This window comes from Microcaecilia unicolor, chromosome 2 (genome assembly GCF_901765095.1).
Source record: "Microcaecilia unicolor chromosome 2, aMicUni1.1, whole genome shotgun sequence".
In the NCBI taxonomy this organism is placed as follows: domain Eukaryota; kingdom Metazoa; phylum Chordata; class Amphibia; order Gymnophiona; family Siphonopidae; genus Microcaecilia; species Microcaecilia unicolor.
In genome coordinates this window covers 521,842,923-521,862,501 of record NC_044032.1, presented here as the reverse complement: position 1 = coordinate 521,862,501, position 19,579 = coordinate 521,842,923, and the positions used below count along the sequence as shown (strand labels likewise).

Genomic DNA, 19,579 nt, shown 5'->3' with positions numbered 1-19,579 from the left:
CTCTAAGTAATTCACATCAGAGGTCACAGAGTAATCACAGAGAAATAATAGGTGACAGGCAATGCATGTAAAAATACAATACATTCCAACAAGGAGAAGTGGTGCTCATCGCCCCGGATTCGCCCAGGGGGCCTTGGTATGCGGACCTCCGACGGATGCTGTTGGAGGCTCCCTTTCCGTTACCTCTGGTTCCGCACCTGTTGTCACAGGGTCCGGTGGCCATGGAGGACGCCTGCCGCTTTGGTCTTATGGCATGGCGATTGAGAGGGTGCAATTGAGAGATAAAGGCTACTCAAATAAGATAATTTCCACTCTCCTGCAGGCCCGTAAGCGCTCCGCGTCCGTGGCTTATGCCAGGATTTGGCGCCAGTTTGAAGTCTGGTGTGTTTCAAGAGCGCTTTCTCCGTTGCGGGCTCCTGTCTCGCCGATTCTGGACTTTTTGCAGGATGGTGTACACAAAGGCTTGGCCAATAATTCCCTGCGGGTGCAAGTGGCAGCATTGGCCTCCCTGCGTGGCAAGGTTGAAGGCGTGTCCTTAGCTGCTCATCCAGGTGTGGCACGGTTTCTTAGAGGGGTGCTTCGGCTCCGTCCTCCCGTGCGGGCACCTTGTCCAGCTTTGAACCTGGGGGTTAGTATTGAAGGCCCTTCAGGGGGCTCCCTTTGAACTGCTTCGGCGTGCTTCAGAGAAAGATTTGACACTGAAGGCCGTCTTTTTAGTGGCCATTACCTCGGCGAGACGGGTGTCAGAGCTCCAGGCGCTGTCCTGTCGAGACCCTTTTCTGCAATTCTCAGAGTCAGGGGTCACGGTTCGGACCGTGCCTTCCTTCATGCCTAAGGTGGTTTCAGTGTTTCACCTAAACCAACCTGTTTTTCTTCCCTCCTTTGTTGAGGAGGAGTTTCCAGGTTCATTTGGGCAGTTGCACCTTTTGGATGTGCGCAGGACTCTGTTGCAGTATCTGCAAATTACAAATTCTTTCAGGACCTCTGATCATCTTTTTCTGCAGTTTGCAGGTCCTTGCAGAGGGTCTTCAGCGTCTAAAGACACTATTGCCCGTTGGCTCAAAGAAGCTATCTTTTCAGCATATCTGCTGTCTGGCCGGGCTCCGCCTGAAGCCTTTAAGGCACATTCCACAAGAGTGATTTCCTCTTCCTGGGCGGAAACTGGAGCACTATCTCTTCATGAGATTTGCAGTGCAGCAACATGGGCTTCTAAGCTCTCTTTCGCCCGACATTACAGGCTGGATGTGGCTGCCAGGAGGGATGCGCGTTTTGGAGCACAGGTGCTAGCGCGTGGTGTGGCTTGTTCCCACCCTATTTAGGGATTGCTTTGTTACATCCCATACGTAATGGCTTCATCTGTTTGATGACAAGGAAGGGAAAATTAGGTTCTTACCATGATAATTTTTTTTCCTTTAGTCATAGCAGATGAAGCCATGAGCCCTCCCTGTATGATTGTCTGTATTGCAGTGATTCTGATTTTAGATGCTGTTCTTCTTTCCTGAAGTTATATTCCTTCCTTGGGGAGTCGGAAAACAGTCTTCAGGATTCTTGTTACAGTTATAGGAGGATGAGTTCATTCCCTCCAGTTCATGTTTTGGGAGGATGAGTTTATTCCCTCCAGGAGGATGCAAGTATTATCTCCGTTTATACAAAGTGGAGGACGAGTTTATTTCCTCCAGGAGGATGAGTTCATTTCCTCCTTTTTTGAGTTCATGCCCTTGTTAAGGGGCCATCGTTCGCTGTGAGGAAAGTTCATGTTATTCCCATTGCGGTTTGCCATACTGCTTTGGAAGCTTCAAATACTGAAGAGGCAGTGGAGCTGGCTGGCCATGAGGCACTGAGAAAAGTTGAGTTCTCTATCTCCCCCTGCTGGTTGGTGGACACAACCCATACGTAATGGCTTCATCTGCTATGACTAAAGGAAAGAAAATTATCATGGTAAGAACCTAATTTTCCCTTCTAGCTGCAACAAGTAGCTCAAATGGAAAAACTTTCTTCAGTTAGCTGTTAAAGGAAAAAAAAAAAAAAAACTAGCCTCATTTTGGCTTGTTCTCCTCTTAGTCAAGTCCTGTTTCAAATGCAAACAGATGTCCTGTAGAAAAGCTTTTGTGTGTGTGGTTTTTATTTTTATGTTTTGTCTTTATAAGTGTTTGGGACAATGGTATGATGACTCCAGATTGTAGGATTTACATTTTCAAAACTGATTCCTTCCTTATCCTACTAGACCAGTCCAGACTGGGGGGTTCGTATCACCCTAAGAGCACATGGAGGCAAAGAACCTGAACTTTTCAGTGACATCACCAATAAGGAGTGATGCAGTGTGGAACTTGCCAGTTTTTCTTTGCCTCCAGCAGATGGTGCAGATTGGACTAGTGCATCAGGGCCCTTCATTGGAGGCCCGACTCCCTGGGACACAGTATGTGGCCTGGGGCCTCTTGGTTGAGTACTTGGCTGCTGGGAGCACTCCAGGATTGGTCCATGAATCTTTATATTTGCATATAATAAATGTAAATTGCTTTGGTTGTACCACAGAAAGGCAGTATATGAAATCCCATTATCCTTACCCTTTATCCTGATTGAGCTTGAGGACTTTTCCTGGAGCTACAAGCCACAGCCCATGGGGCTCAACTTGGTGTGGCTAATATGGCAGTGGTCGTAAAGGGATAGTTTTAGCATTGAAACAGGTAATGAAGACAGAACCTGCATATAAGAAGAGTCCCTGATACACTATCTGTTGGAAGGTAGAGAATAATGAAGATTCTCAGATGCAGCAGCCCTTATACCAGCGATGTCGGTGGAACAGTTCAGTTTCTCTACCTCTTTTTGTTGGTAAGACAACATTGGTCTAGTGGGATTTAAGGAAAGGAAGTTTAAGAGGTATGAATAAATTTCACCTTAGACACCTCTACAAACAACACCTGAAAAAGATAATGACAACTTGGGTAGGACTTTCATCTTTACCACTTCTGTCTCCCCTACTGGGGGAGAGAGATCTTATTTCATCTATCCAATTTTCCCTCAATTTTTGTAAAGCTAATACCATAGTACTGCCATACAGTTTCCTCGGATCTGATACTACCTACATCCCTAGTAGAGAGTTGCACGGGGACAGAAATCCCACCTGTCCCCACTGGAATCCAAACCGTCCCCATTTGCCCCTTTAGGGAATCTAACCCATCCCCGCAAGAATTTAACCTGTCCTCACCCACAAGAATTTAATGGTACATTAAAAAAATTCCTGTCAGCCTCTGGGTTTGAGCCGCAGCACTGCAGGCAAGGAAGGAACGGAAGTTGGAACACTCTGGTGCACACATATAAGACTTCTCTGATTCACTGGCACTGTGTGCTAAGAGATCACCACATGCACGTGCCAGTAGGTCAGGTGACATCTGATGCTCATGCTTATGTCAGAGCTGAGGTCTGCGCATCAGCCCGGAAGCAGAGAGGAGTAATAGTAAATGACAACAGATGAAAACCGGATCGGTCCATCCAGTCTGCTCATTAGTCACAATCATTATCAATTCAGGATTAAATCAACAATGAATGTGATATTATATACTTGATTATGGTCTTTCTGTGGCGTTTCTGGGACATAGACCATAGAAGTCTGCCTGGCCCTAGCCTTATGTTCCAACTGCTGGAGTTGCCCTCAAAGCGCACTTCAGCCTATTCATCTTCTCATTTGCGGGACACAGACTGTAAAAGTCTGTCCAGAACTGTCCTCATGTTCTAGCCACTAAAGTTGCTATCTAAACCCTTTCCAGCCCATCCAAAACCAGATTGCCATATATGAGAGACAGACCGTACAGGTCTCTCGGTATTGGCCCTAGTTCATCACAACCAGAGTCACCATGTAAGTGTCACGCGACACATCCAGACACATGCAGCCATTTAAGTTTAGGTTTTTTATAACGTCCATTTTCTAAATAGAGATCCTCTGTGTTCATTCCATGCCTTTTTGAATTTCGTCACCATTTGTATTTCTACCACCTCCTTAATGGAGGCTTTCCACATCTGTGCTGTTAAAGCGAGGAGGAGGAGACAGCACTTAAAGAACTTGGTACTCGGTAGGTGAGAGGCTGGCGCAAGTGCAGAATTAAAGATTAACACACATTTACCATTTCTGTGCTCAAACTCTGGCCTACTATGTGGGAGGGCATACAACTGTCACTTTTAACTCTAGCTTCCCAAAAATCTTTAAGCTGTTTAGGGTCCATAAATTGAAATTTTTTACCCTCAAGCATTACATGACTTATACAAGGAAAACGTAATACAAAGTTTGCTCTCAAGGCCTCGACTCTGGGGCGCAGTTCCAAAAAGGCCTTGCGCCTCATTTGTGTTGGCCTAGAGAGGTCAGGATAAATTCTAACTTTAGAACCCATAAAAAGCCTATCCAAGTGTCTTAAAGAAAGTCTTAATACAGCGTTCCGATCTGGCTCAAGCACGAAAGTGACCAGCATAGTCGTCCTATGGGTAATAACTTCCAACGAACTTTCCAGGAAGGAAGTAAGATTCATTCCTTCACCCATCTCTCTCCTTGTGGGATCTCCCAAGGTCCCCACAGTATTCCAGATGTAATATGCCCGAGTTATGGGGGGCAATGAGTCTTTATCCATTCCTAGAATGTCTATCAAATATTTTTTCACCATCTCAATCGGAGGAATTAACGGAGATTTGGGGAAATTAAGGAATCGGAAATTAAATCTTCGTGCCTGATTCTCCAAATATTTCAAACGTTTATGCAAAAAGTTATTATCTTTGATCAAAGCAGATTCCAAAGTCCTCATTTCTTGAATTTTGGCATCCACTTTCTCAATCTTAACGGACTGCTGTGCAGTCACTTGTGCCTGTGTCAGAACATCTTCTGAGAGAGTTTTAATATCATTTGAATTTTCTTTTAACATAGCTTGCATCGAGGAGTGAGTGTTGTATACCATATCCCACAGTGACTCAAGCGTCACAATAGTGGGTTTACTTATTCCACCCGTTGGTAAAGGGGAATGAGGTGGGGGCCTTGGACGAGAGAGTTTAGAGACGATGTCCTGTGGCAATACCTTTAAGGCCAATTCGGCCGAAAATGCTTGGTCCTGGGTCTCACTCCGGTTCGTTGCAGTCCTTCCCTCTAACCGTTGCGGATCCACCCCTTCGGTGTCCGTTTCTGGTAGGGCTGCTGCGAAGACCTCACTCCCAGGCTGTGGTGGAGCCCTGCGTTCCCCGGGGCTCAGGGAAGCCCCATCTCCGCTTCCAACTGACGTCAACGCGTCAGTAACTGTAGAAGGAGTAGATGTGCACAGATGTCCCGGTTGCTGTGTCGGGAATTGCAGAATCGACTGCTTCAGCGTCGAAGAGGGTCCAGGAGCCGAGGGAAGCTCCTTAACCTTCCCCCCCCGCTTTCCCATCATAAACGAGGGGGCGAGGGTCCCGCTATTAGCGTCTCACTGCAACAACTCCGTGGAGCAAACTCAGGTACGTGTGTTCTGTACGCCATCTTGGAAAACTGGCTCACTTCATTGTCTACTGCTGTATCTTAACCTACAATAGTTCCACTGAGGGGGCAACCTGTCTAAAGTTCCTCATCCTGATTGTTTTTTTCCACATTCACTGCTACCAACAAGACATGATCCCTTCCTCTCTGGGTCACATATCATTAGTAGAGCAATATGGATTGGGTGTGTAACTTCTCTCACTAGCTGTTTAGTCATCCATTGGTTGACTCCAATGAATATGGTTAACACATAAAAATGTAAATGTTTTCTGGATTGCTACGATATCAGAATTTAAGTGCTCTCAAGGGAAGAATAAGAAAATATCTGTAAAATTTTGCTGCTCCTGGTCGCCAGTTACATTCTAAAACTAAGTGGGGAAATAATACTGTAGTGTTAAATCACCATACTCCAAGATATGCAAATCTTAACATTAGACTTAGCTGTAATATTTCACTTTTATGAAATATGCATCTTTTGTTTATATTCAGAGAATGCAACCTCTGAAGTCTGTGGTGAATTGTAAAGAGCCACAAATAAAAAGAAAGTGAAATTTTTTAGTAAAAACTTTTAATGAGAATTTTAAGCGGGCGCTTCATGGATTTTTTGTTGTTGTTGTTGGAAAGAGTGGTAGGGAGATATAATCAAGGTGGGGCAGAGTAGTTTCTTTGTAACACCCTTAACTGACATGCATAACCAAATGTGCAAAAACTCGTTTACTTTATCAGGGACTCAGATTTGAGATATAATCATGCCAGCATTATTTTTAAATCTGCTTGTGTTTAGATCCCTCAGTGGTGTGTTGATTATATGCGGTCATTGCCTGGACCAAAGAGAGGTGTTGCTTGCACACAGCCCAGAAGAGTGGCCGCAATGAGTGTGGCACAGCGAGTGGCTGATGAAATGGATGTAATGTTAGGCCAGGAAGTTGGTTATTCCATTCGATTTGAAGACTGCAGCAGTGCAAAAACTATTTTAAAGTAAGTATTATATAAAGAGTCCATTATATTATGCTGATGATGTTCATACATTGATGTAGAGATTCTGTGACAAGATAGAACTTTCTTTGTATAAGAGGTGGTTCTACAGACTATTTTTTAGGGGTCACTCTTCTGAAATTGAATTGGAAATGAAGCTGATACATTTTTCTCTTGATAGCATTTTCAAAAAATAGTGGCACCATGCTGCCAAATAATTTGACCCCATTTAGTGTGTCCTGGGATGCACTGCACAGAGTCATTTTACAAGATCCACCAAATAAAATGAGAGGACTCCAGCTTGCTTTAGTTTCTGGGGAAAATTGAAAAACAAAGTGAAATGCCACAAAATAATTAGACTTTTATATTCCCTGAAAAAGTTTTATCATTTGCTCATAAACCTCAGTGAAAGACATATTTTTAGAAAAACGCTTTCAACTATTTCAGTCTCCAACTTCTTCAAAATGTATTACCAGCAGTGTTTAAAACATAAAATGCAAAATCACTTGGGACCCAAGAAATATGCAAGTTAAGTGATTTTGCAAATTAATTTTGAAAAAGTTGGAGACTGAAATAGTAAAGTGTTTTCTTAAAAAACATTAAAAAAAAAAAAAAATATATATATATATATATTGTAAGCCCGCAGAAGTGCGCTCCAGTGTGCAGTGGCCCTCTCGTGGCTCCTGTCCAGCCTCACCAGCCCTTTGTTTCAGGGAACCACCTTGAAACCAGACTTCTCTGTGTCTCCGTTAACTCGGGCCTTTATGTTTGGTCCTCCCTTTTCGCTCAGGGTGACCTCTGCATTAACCTTCAGTCCTGGCCCGGCCTCCCCGCTGTATCTCCGGGTAACCGATCCACCTTACCCGTTCTTCTGGTGGGCCCCCTGGTCCCTCTCCTCTGGAAGATAGCGAGGATCCCTTTGCTCACAGAAATATGCAAATTAAGCTGATCATATGTAAATTCAGTTTATTGGAACTAGGTTACAGTCTTGGGAACCTTGCTTTCTGACTATTATTTGGTTACCCCAAATTCACGCCCCCTGAGACCATTTACCGTGGGACATCTGGGTCTCAGGGTATAACAGCATCCTCCCCTGGATAGGACCTTCTTTATTCACCTTAACCTTACGGTCCTATCCTCCACCCCACGGCTGTTTGTTCTTTTTAAACCCTTCACAGTTCCAACATCAGTACTGGGGACCCACAGTCCTTCCCCTTGAACACCCAGTTCTTTCCCAGTACTGAGGACACACAGTCCCACCCCAGTACTTCAGGGACTTCTTATCCCAGGATTTTCAGCCTGCTTTCCTTCTCGGACACACAGTCCTTCCTCCTCAGCCCCGGGATACACAGTTCAGGCTTCCGGCCTCCAGGCTCCCATCTCCTCTCCCTCGGGCAAAACTCCTTCCTCTACTGAGAGGAAGCTATTTATGAGGTGTCCACTAAATCTCCCCACCTCTTGAAACCTCGCCCCTCTGGTTCCAGAAAGATCTGGCCTAGAAGACTCTTCTCACTCCCCCAGCTATCTCTCTGGAGCTCCCTCTACTGGCCAGAATGGGCATTTTCCCGGTTTTCAATGGGAGAGCGCCCTCTGGCGGCCTCCTCGTGTAAGGGCAGACACTGTGGTTATCACAATATATATATGCGTGATTGGAAAAAATGGGCTATAGTTTAGACCATGAGGTCTGTCAGAGTCCTTCATTGAAGTTTATGAGCACATAACATTTTTTCAGGGAATATAAAAGTCTAATTCTGTGGAATTTCACATTGTGTTGATCATGTTACAAGATGACAACGCAGAGACAGGAACAAATGGGCATCACTCCTGCCTCTTGAAGGCATGTGAAAGGGAGTCGGGGGGGGGGGGGGGGTCCAGAGGAGGGTGGGTGTGGAGAGGAACACTAGACATCAGTGAACCTTTTAAAAAACAAAAAAATTGTATTAGAGCCGAGGGCATTGGGGAAAGGGAGTTGGGTGCTAGACTTAGACTTTTTTTTTTTTTTTTAAAGTTGGTAGAAGGAACCTCAAGATTACTGGGGGCCTTTGGTTTGGGGATTAGGGGCACAGGCAGCTCCTTGTGACTCTGGGCAAGTCACTTAACCCTCCATTGCCCCAGGTACAAATAAGTATCTGTATACAGTATGTAAGCCGCATTGAGCCTGCCATGAGTGGGAAAGCGCGGGGTACAAATGTAACAAAAATAACAAAACAAAATTGGGAGGAGGGTCAGGAGTGGTTGCCAAGAGGATTTTGGGGGTGGTGGGGTTTGGAAGGTGTAGAGGGACTGATTTATTTTTCTGCCACAATGCAGAGTGTGATCCAACCCTTCTGCACTGCCTCAGACCTGGCAGCAGTTTTCTCAAGTTGTGCTCTTTTTTTAACATCTCTGCAACAGAACAGAATAGCTAATAGACTACTTACAATTTATTTCAATATGCTGTGCACAGATAACTCGTACAGGAGACAATTCCTGCACGGAATCTGCTTCTGCATCATTCACCCGCTAACGTGACTGCATTAATCACATTAACCACGTGTTGCTGCTGCTCCTGGAGTAATATTTTGTATTTCCTGCTGTACTTAATGCATTTGCCACTTGTGCTTTCCTTGCTGGTCTAATTCCTTGAAGAGGTAGTTTTCTCTTCTGTTACAAATTCTGTTGCTTCCATCCCTTTTTTGGTGCCAGTTCATTCTCACCCATTCCTTCTACTCTTCAGAACGTTTGGCTAAATGTAATGATAGAAAACTTCCAGAATCCATTTCCTTCATATCTCAACACTTTTGTGCATTTGGATCTAATGATGCTGCTAAATAAGCCTGGAGGCCTATGATAGTGGCTTGATAGGTATAATCTATTTCTGAGGTCCATTCCTCCTTCAGCTCTAGGGATATACAGTCTTGGGCATAAATGACCTCGTGAGCATGGAGGAGTTTTCTTTTTCACATATCCAATTTTTCAAGGTTTTAAAGAAGCCAGTTCTTAATACCAAAGCTGTATGAGAGTGCAGGAATTGCCAGATTACTGGCTTATTTCTTATTCCTTGATAATGTACTCTTCAAATATCAATTGTATTCTCCTATAATATTCTTCTACCGATTCTTTCTTTCAGTGATTTCTGCTTAATTGTTGTCCTCCTCCACTCATATATATTTATGTACACCTTCCTGTTCAAGTCCTGTTATCTCCCAGTTGTCTGTCGGGGATGTTTTCAGTTTTGCTCAACTTTCCCCTAAGGAAGGTCACCTTAGCACACTAGTCCAGGTCAAAAGTCATCTTGATGATATGATAGAAGCTTTTCACTACTTGAAGCTGTTCCAGAACCAACTGATCTGAGGACATATTGGCCCATTCCTCGGCAAAGAGGGAAATACGTCCTCCGATGACAGGAAGCGAGGAGGGGGCCGGCGCACCATCATTGAGAGGGTCGCCGCTGAACTGCAGGCCTAGAGCCGGTGGCTGCGGAACGCTGGTCCGAGCGAAAGGAGTTCCTCTGCTGAAAAACGGGCACGAGAAGTGAACCCAGCAGAACGCCCCGGGCGGTACCTTTTAGCTTCACGGAAGCGAGGTCTATAAGAGGAGTGGACCGCCTGGCCCTTGGAGGAAGGCCTCGGCCTATCTTCGGACAAGCGCTGGGGTTTAGGATCTCCCAGGCCTTTAACAATTTATTTTTTTTTAAATGCTGTGAGGAAAGCAGAGGTAAAAAGAACTCCGGAGGCTCAGATGAGTGGGAAAGGCAGGGAAAGGCGAACCAATGTGCCTGCATCCACTGAGTGGGAGAGGACAGGGAAAAGCAAGCTAATATGTCCACATCCACGGGGGCATGGGTAAGGCAGGGAAAGGGCTAACCTATGTGCCTTCAAAGTGAAGCTGCTATAGCCTCTAACACCCCGGCTAACAACTGGCAAGCCAGGAGCCACCCCCAGGCAGATTTTTGATGGAGCTCGAAGAAGCTGCAGCCACCCTGCTTGGGGAGATAGAGAATACTGAAGAGGCAGTGGAGCTGGCTGGCCATGAGGCACTGTGAAAAGTTGAGTGCTCTCTATCTCCCCCTGCTGGTTGATGGACACAACCCATACGTAATGGCTTCATCTGCTATGACTAAAGGAAAGAAAATTATCATGGTAAGAACCTAATTTTCCTTTATAGCTGCAACAAGTAGCTCAAATGGAAAAATTTTCTTCAGTTAGCTGTTAAAGGAAAAAAAAACTAGCCTCATTTTGGCTTGTTCTCCTCTTAGTCAAGTCCTGTTTCAAATGCAAACAGATGTCCTGTAGAAAAGCTTTTGTGTGTGTGGTTTTTATTTTTATGTTTTGTCTTTATACGTGTTTGGGACAATGGTATGATGACTCCAGGTTGTAGGATTTACATTTCCAAAACTGATTCCTTCCTTATCCTACTAGACCAGTCCAGACTGGGGGGCTGTATCACCTTAAGAGCACATGGAGGCAAAGAACCTGAACTTTTCAGTGACATCACCAATAAGGAGTGATGCAGTGTGGAACTTGCCAGTTTTTCTTTGCCTCCAGCAGATGGTGCAGATTGGACTAGTGCATCAGGGCTCTTCATTGGAGGCCCGTCTCCCTGGGACACAGTATGTGGCCCGGGGCCTCTTGGTTGAGTACTTGGCTGCTGGGAGCACTCCAGGATTGGTCCATGAATCTTTATATTTGCATATAATAAATGTAAATTGCTTTGGTTGTACCACAGAAAGGCAGTATAAAATCCCATTATCCTTACCCTTTATCCTGATTGAGCTTGAGGACTTTTCCTGGAGCTACAAGCCACAGCCCACGGGGCTCAACTTGGTGTGGCTAATATGGCAGTGGTCATAAAGGGATAGTTTTAGCATTGAAACAGGTAATGAAGACAGAACCTGCATATAAGAAGAGTCCCTGATACACTATCTGTTGGAAGGTAGAGAATAATGAAGATTCTCAGATGCAGCAGCCCTTATACCAGCGATGTCGGTGGAACAGTTCAGTTTCTCTACCTCCATTTGTTGGTAGGACGACATTGGTCTAGTGGGATTTAAGGAAAGGAAGTTTAAGAGGTATGAATAAATTTCACCTTAGACACCTCTACAAACAACACCTGAAAAAGATAATGACAACTTGGGTAGGACTTTCATCTTTACCACTTCTGTCTCCCCTACTGGGGGAGAGAGATCTTATTTCATCTATCCAATTTTCCCTCAATTTTTGTAAAGCTAATACCATAGTACTGCCATACAGTTTCCTCGGATCTGATACTACCTACATCCCTAGTAGAGAGTTGCACGGGGACAGAAATCCCACCTGTCCCCACTAAATTGCTGGTCACGAACTGTAGAGTTTCAGGTCATCTACAAACAGTATTTGTGATGTAACCTCTGGATTGTCAGCATCTTTTGGAGTAAGGCTGAACTCCTAGTGTTAATAAGAGTACTCAATGGATTAAGCGCCAAACAAAACTGAAGCGTGGACAGGGAGCCTACTTGAAATATGCCTTGCTGGATCATGACAAACTGTAGGAATGGGTCTATAATTGTTAGGAATATTACTTGGACGTCCCTTTGGAAGAAGAAATGTCCAGCTTTTTATTAGCCACTGTGATGTCAGTTCTGGCTGACCTGATTTTTGCGGTTTGTCAGGTCTTGATGGAGAGATCCTAACTTTTTGGTCACTCCATTTGGACTGGGGGCTACTTTTAACCTATTTCCAGTTCTTCTAGTGTTACATCGGCCAATCCCCATAGCTTTGATGATTGCCTTCTCTAGATTCTCTTATATACAGGGTAGCCACTCTGCTTCTCGGTTATGCTGAACAGGATCCTCGTATAAACTTCCTCAGAATATTTCTATTTCAACTTAGTTGGTGGTATTTCCACTTCACTGAAATTCTAACTCAGTCCCTTGTAGAATTGGATTCTTTCCAAACAGTTTATTTTGATATCTCTTTCTCCGAGGACAAGCAGGCCTATGTATCCTCTCACATGAGTAATGTGATCCTGCATTTCCTGGTCTGGAGTTTATAACAAGCTGAAAAGAGTTCTGTGGAGCGCGAGATCTGCTCCACTGCGCATGCACGAGTGACTATTGCGAGGGCATGGTTACCACACTGATACCATCTCTTCTCTCTCCCGCCAGGTGCCTTCTGCATCTGCCTCCTCCTTTAGGAGGTTTTTTTGCAAGTCGAGAAGGGGTACCTATTACTTGTAGAGGCATAGGTACACCACCTCCTCTCGCCCACCTTCTCAGACTCGGGCCCTAGCATGCTCATTCACGTCAACAGTGTGCGTCTAAGACTCCTGCTACTCCTGAGTCAAAGCAAGGGATGAGCTTTTGACTGGTTTCAGCAGAGCATAGCCTCTGTCCCAGTGTCCGTGCCGGATGACTTAAGGTCGGGGAGAGACTGATGGTTTTCCACGAAAGGTGGCTCCTTATAACCTCCGACTGATGGGTTTTTCAGGTAGTCAAGGATAAGCCCTCAGTTTGCATCAGAAACCTCCAAATTGCCCACCAAGAGCTCTTTCCTTCAACTCTCAGCACAAGCAGGTACTTGCAGAGGAACTCTCAGCCCTTCTGAAGGCCCATGATCTAGAGATGGGAGTAACTAGTGAGGTAATACATTTGCTGACATATTCAAAGTTGTTAAATCCCAAGAGGATTGTGAAAAATTACAAGAGGACCTTACGAGACTTGGAGACTGGGTGTCTAAATGGCAGATGATGTTTAATGTGAGCAAGTGGAAAGTGATGCATGTGGGAAAGGAAACCCAAACTACAGCTACGTAATGCAAGGTTCCACATTAGTAGTCACCGTTGATGATACGTTGAAACCCTCTGCTCAGTGTGCTGCAACGGCTAAAAAAGCAAATAGAATGTCAGGCATTATTAGGAAAGGAATGGAAAACGAGTGAGGATATTATAATGCCTTTTTCTCCGAGGACAAGCAGGCTGCTTGTTCTCACTGATGGGTGACGTCCACGGCAGCCCCTCCAATCGGAAACTTCACTAGCAAAGGCCTTTGCTAGTCCTCGCGCGCCCATGCGCACCGCGCATGCGCGGCTGTCTTCCCGCCCGAACCGGTTCGTGTTCGTCAGTCTTCTTTTGTCCGCGTTCGGTACGGTCGTGTTTTCGCCGTGTCGCGCCCCGGAAAGTCGACCTCGCGCGTCGTTCTTACTTCGTGTTAAAAAAAAAAAAAACTCTGTGTGGAAGGAGACTCTCCGGTCTTTTTCCTTCCCATATTTCCAGTTTTTCGCCCCGGTAAGTTTTCTTTCGTCGTCGGGGTAGGCCGCTTTTAGGCCTCGGGTCGAAGTTTTCTTCCCTTTGTTTTTGTGGTGCCTTTTCCGCCATTTCGACTTTTGATCTCGCCGGCGTGATTTTTCCGCCCATGACATCGAAGTCTCCCAGCGGCTTCAAGAAGTGCACCCAGTGCGCCCGGGTCATCTCGCTCATAGGCACGCGTCGTGTCTTCAGTGCTTGGGGGCTGGGCACCGCCCGCAGGCCTGTAGTCTGTGTTCCCTTTTACAAAAGCGGACTCAGGTAGCGAGATTGGCCCAGTGGAACGTTTTGTTCTCGGGCTCTTCGTCGGCATCGGCACCGGGAGGATCCAGTGCATCGACGTCGTCAGCGCCCGGACCTTCATCTTCGCCCCTGACTGCATTGAGTGTATCGAGGCATCGACCCTCTGCATTGGGGCGACATCGGAGGGCCGCGTCGGCGTCGGTGACATCGAGACCTCCTCTTTTGCTGATGTCGTCGGACGGTGGTGCTTCGTCTGGAGCGCAGGTGAGGGCTGTCCATTCCCCTGCTGGTGGCGGTTAGCCTTTGGGGTGGGTCTCCTCCTGCCCTGAGGGCTCCCGCGGTACAGCCCCCCCGAGACCGACCTCCTTCGGCCTCGGCCCCGAGGAAGCGACGGCTGGATTCGACGTCCTCCTCGTCGGTGCCGGGAAGCTCCGGTGACATGCTTCGCTCCAAGAAATCGAAGAAGCATCGTCACCGGTCTCCTTCCCGTGTCGGCACCGAGAGCTCTGGGTCGCCGAAGGAGTCGGCACCCAGTAGGCATCGGCACCGAGAGGACCGCTCACCCTCTATTCAGGAGGTGTCGATGCGCTCCACTCTGGACAGCCCGGAACAGCCTCCACGCCCGGAACAGGTTTTGACATCGACTCCTGCATCGACATCGATGTCTTTCTCCACAGCCGCTCTGCACGAGAGCCTCCGGGCCGTTCTCCCAGAGATCCTGGGGGAGCTGTTGCGCCCTACCCCTCCGGTACCGGCGGTGCTTGCGCCACCGGTACCGTCGAGCGAGGCGCCGGCTGGTCCCATGCCCGAGGTGAGGCCTTCCGCATTGGCACCGACTGCGGTCGCCTCCCAGGAAGGCTCCCCGACTACGTCGGCGGAGGGAGCTTCGCCGATGCGGGCGAGAGAGTCTACCTCTCGACGCTCCCATCGTGGACGTGGCTCTACGGAGTCGAGTCGGGCACGGTTGCAGACACAGGTCCGTGAACTTGTGTCTGACACCGAGGGTGAGGCCTCGTGGGAAGAGGAAGAGGACCCCAGATATTTCTCTGACAAGGAGTCTGAGGGTCTTCCTTCCGATCCCACTCCCTCTCCTGAAAGACAGCTTTCTCCTCCCGAGAGTCTGTCTTTCGCTTCCTTTGTCCGGGAGATGCCTACGGCCATCCCCTTCCCGGTGGTTGTGGAGGACGAGCCCAGGGCTGAAATGTTTGAGCTCCTGGATTATCCTTCTCCACCTAAGGAAGCGTCCACAGTACCCATGCATCATGTCCTAAAAAAGACATTGCTGGCGAACTGGACCAAGCCTCTAACTAACCCCCACATTCCCAAGAAGATCGAGTCCCAGTACCGGATCCATGGGGACCCAGAGCTGATGCGCACTCAGTTGCCTCACGACTCTGGAGTTGTGGATTTGGCCCTAAAGAAGGCCAAGAGTTCTAGGGAGCATGCTTCGGCGCCCCCGGGCAAGGACTCTAGAACCTTGGACTCCTTTGGGAGGAAGGCCTACCATTCTTCTATGCTCGTGGCCAAAATCCAGTCTTACCAGCTCTACACGAGCATACACATGCGGAACAATGTGCGGCAGTTGGCGGGCTTGGTGGATGCGCTCCCCCCTGAGCAAGCCAAGCCATTTCAGGAGGTGGTCAGGCAGCTGAAGGCGTGCAGAAAATTCCTGGCCAGAGGGGTGTATGACACCTTTGATGTTGCGTCCAGGGCCGCTGCTCAAGGTGTGGTGATGCGCAGACTCTCATGGCTGCGTGCCTCCGACCTGGAGAATAGAATCCAGCAGCGGATTGCGGACTCGCCTTGCTGTGCGGATAACATTTTTGGAGAAAAAGTCGAGCAGGTGGTAGAGCAGCTCCACCAGCGGGACACCGCATTCGACAAGTTCTCCCGCCGGCAGCCTTCAGCCTCTACCTCTACAGATAGAAGATTTTTCGGGGGAAGGAAGACTGTTCCCTACTCTTCTGGTAAGCGTACATAAGTACATAAGTAGTGCCATACTGGGAAAGACCAAAGGTCCATCTAGCCCAGCATCCTGTCACCGACAGTGGCCAATCCAGGTCAAGGGCACCTGGCACGCTCCCCAAACGTAAAAACATTCCAGACAAGTTATACCTAAAAATGCGGAATTTTTCCAAGTCCATTTAATAGCGGTCTATGGACTTGTCTTTTAGGAATCTATCTAACCCCTTTTTAAACTCCGTCAAGCTAACCGCCCGTACCACGTTCTCCGGCAATGAATTCCAGAGTCTAATTACACGTTGGGTGAAGAAAAATTTTCTCCGATTCGTTTTAAATTTACCACACTGTAGCTTCAACTCATGCCCTCTAGTCCTAGTATTTTTGGATAGCGTGAACAGTCGCTTCACATCCACCCGATCCATTCCACTCATTATTTTATACACTTCTATCATATCTCCCCTCAGCCGTCTCTTCTCCAAGCTGAAAAGCCCTAGCCTTCTCAGCCTCTCTTCATAGGAAAGTCGTCCCATCCCCACTATCATTTTCGTCGCCCTTCGCTGTACCTTTTCCAATTCTACTATATCTTTTTTGAGATACGGAGACCAGTACTGAACACAATACTCCAGGTGCGGTCGCACCATGGAGCGATACAACGGCATTATAACATCCGCACACCTGGACTCCATACCCTTCCTAATAACACCCAACATTCTATTCGCTTTCCTAGCCGCAGCAGCACACTGAGCAGAAGGTTTCAGCGTATCATCGACGACGACACCCAGATCCCTTTCTTGATCCGTAACTCCTAACGCGGAACCTTGCAAGACGTAGCTATAATTCGGGTTCCTCTTACCCACATGCATCACTTTGCACTTGTCAACATTGAACTTCATCTGCCACTTGCACGCCCATTCTCCCAGTCTCGCAAGGTCCTCCTGTAATCGTTCACATTCCTCCTGCGACTTGACGACCCTGAATAATTTTGTGTCATCGGCGAATTTAATTACCTCACTAGTTATTCCCATCTCTAGGTCATTTATAAATACATTAAAAAGCAACGGACCCAGCACAGACCCCTGCGGGACCCCACTAACTACCCTCCTCCACTGAGAATACTGGCCACGCAATCCTACTCTCTGCTTCCTATCTTTCAACCAGTTCTTAATCCATAATAATACCCTACCTCCGATTCCATGACTCTGCAATTTCTTCAGGAGTCTTTCGTGCGGCACTTTGTCAAACGCCTTCTGAAAATCCAGATATACAATATCAACCGGCTCCCCATTGTCCACATGTTTGCTTACCCCCTCAAAAAAATGCATTAGATTGGTGAGGCAAGACTTCCCTTCACTAAATCCGTGCTGACTTTGTCTCATCAGTCCATGTTTTTGTATATGCTCTGCAATTTTATTCTTAATAATAGCCTCCACCATCTTGCCCGGCACCGACGTCAGACTCACCGGTCTATAATTTCCCGGATCTCCTCTGGAACCCTTCTTTAAAATCGGAGTAACATTGGCTACCCTCCAGTCTTCCGGTATTACACTCGATTTTAGGGACAGATTGCATATTTCTAACAGTAGCTCCGCAAGTTCATTTTTTAGTTCTATTAATACTCTGGGATGAATACCATCAGGTCCCGGTGATTTACTACTCTTCAGCTTGCTGAACTGACCCATTACATCCTCCAAGGTTACAGAGAATTTGTTTAGTTTCTCCGACTCCCCCGCTTCAAATATTCTTTCCGGCACCGGTGTCCCCCCCAAATCCTCCTCGGTGAAGACCGAAGCAAAGAATTCATTTAATTTCTCCGCTACGGCTTTGTCCTCCTTGATCGCCCCTTTAACACCATTTTCGTCCAGCGGCCCAACCGACTCTTTGGCCGGTTTCCTGCTTTTAATGTATCTAAAAAAATTTTTACTATGTATTTTTGCTTCCAACGCTAATTTCTTCTCAAAGTCCTTTTTTGCCCTCCTTATCTCCGCTTTGCATTTGGCTTGGCATTCCTTATGATCTATCCTGTTACTTTCAGTTGGTTCTCTTCTCCACTTTCTGAAGGATTGTTTTTTGGCTCTAATGATTTCCTTTATCTTACTGTTTAGCCACGCCGGCTGACGTTTAGTCTTTTTTCCCTTTTTTCTAATACGTGGAATATACTTGTCCTGAACCTCCAGGATGGTGTTTTTAAACAGCATCCACGCCTGATGCAAGTTTTTTACTCTGCGAGTTGCTCCTTTCAGTCTTTTTTTCACTAATTTTCTCATTTTGTCGTAATCACCTTTTCTATAGTTAAACGCTAGCGTACTTGATTTCCTAGTTTCACTTCCTTCAATGCCAATATCAAAACCGATCATATTATGATCACTGTTATCAAGCGGCCCTCGTATCGTTACCCCCTGCACTAGATCATGAGCACCACTAAGGACTAAGTCTAGTATTTTTCCTTCTCTTGTCGGCTCCTGAACTAGCTGTTCCATGAAGCTGTCCTGATTTCATCAAGAAATCTTATGTCCCTTGCGTGTACAGATGTTACATTAACCCAGTCTATATGCGGGTAATTGAAATCCCCCATTATTATTGTGTTGCCCAGTTTGTTTGCGTCCCTGATTTCCTTTAACATTTCCGCATCCGTCTGTTCGTCCTGGCCAGGCGGACGGTAGTACACTCCTATCACTATCCTTTTCCCCTTTGCACATGGAATTTCAATCCACAGTGATTCCAAGGAGTTTTTTGTTTCCTGCAGAATTTTCAATCTATTTGATTCAAGGCTCTCGTTAATATACAATGCTACCCCTCCACCAATCCGATTCACCCTATCACTAGGAGGTACAATCCTCCTTCTCGACAGCCTGCGGCCCAGGCTAAGCCCCTGCGCGCTCGCTCTCGTCAGCAGCGTGCGCCTCAGCAAGGCCCCTCGGCTCCCCAGCAAAAGCAAGGGACGAGCTTTTGACTGGCTCCAGCAGAGCATAGCCGACATCCAAGTGTCAGTGCCGGGCGACCTGCCAGTCGGAGGGAGGTTGAAAGCTTTTCACCAAAGGTGACCTCTCATAACCTCCGATCAGTGGGTTCTCCAAATAGTCCTGCAAGGATACACCCTCAATTTGGCCTCAAAACCTCCAAATTGTCCACCGGGAGCTCAGTCTTACAGCTTCCAGCACAAGCAGGTACTTGTAGAGGAACTCTCCGCCCTTCTCAGCGCCAATGCGGTCGAGCCCGTGCCATCCGGGCAAGAAGGGCTGGGATTCTATTCCAGGTACTTCCTTGTGGAAAAGAAAACGGGGGATGCGTCCCATCCTAGACCTAAGGGCCCTGAACAAATATCTGGTCAAAGAAAAGTTCAGGATGCTTTCCCTGGGCACCCTTCTTCCCATGATTCAGGAAAACGATTGGCTATGCTCTCTGGACTTGAAGGACGCCTACACTCACATCCCGATACTGCCAGCTCACAGACAGTATCTGCGATTTCAGCTGGGCACACGTCACTTCCAGTACTGTGTGCTACCCTTTGGGCTCGCCTCTGCGTCCAGAGTGTTCACAAAGTGCTTGGCTGTAGTAGCAGCGGCACTTCGCAGGCTGGGGGTGCACGTGTTCCCATATCTCGACGATTGGCTGGTGAAGAACACATCCGAGGCAGGAGCTCTGCAGTCCATGCAG

At 47.0% G+C, this 19,579-nt stretch overlaps 1 protein-coding gene across 2 annotated transcripts in view; it reads left to right on the top strand.

The window, feature by feature from the left end:
• Window positions 1–19,579, top strand: part of DHX15 (DEAH-box helicase 15) — a 297,726-nt gene that overhangs the window by 28,773 nt on the left and 249,374 nt on the right. For both annotated transcript variants that reach the window (XM_030191241.1, XM_030191239.1), the window contains exon 3: window positions 6,270–6,463. In XM_030191241.1, coding sequence (XP_030047101.1) covers window positions 6,270–6,463 — 194 coding nt within the window. The remainder of the gene's footprint in view (window positions 1–6,269; window positions 6,464–19,579) is intronic.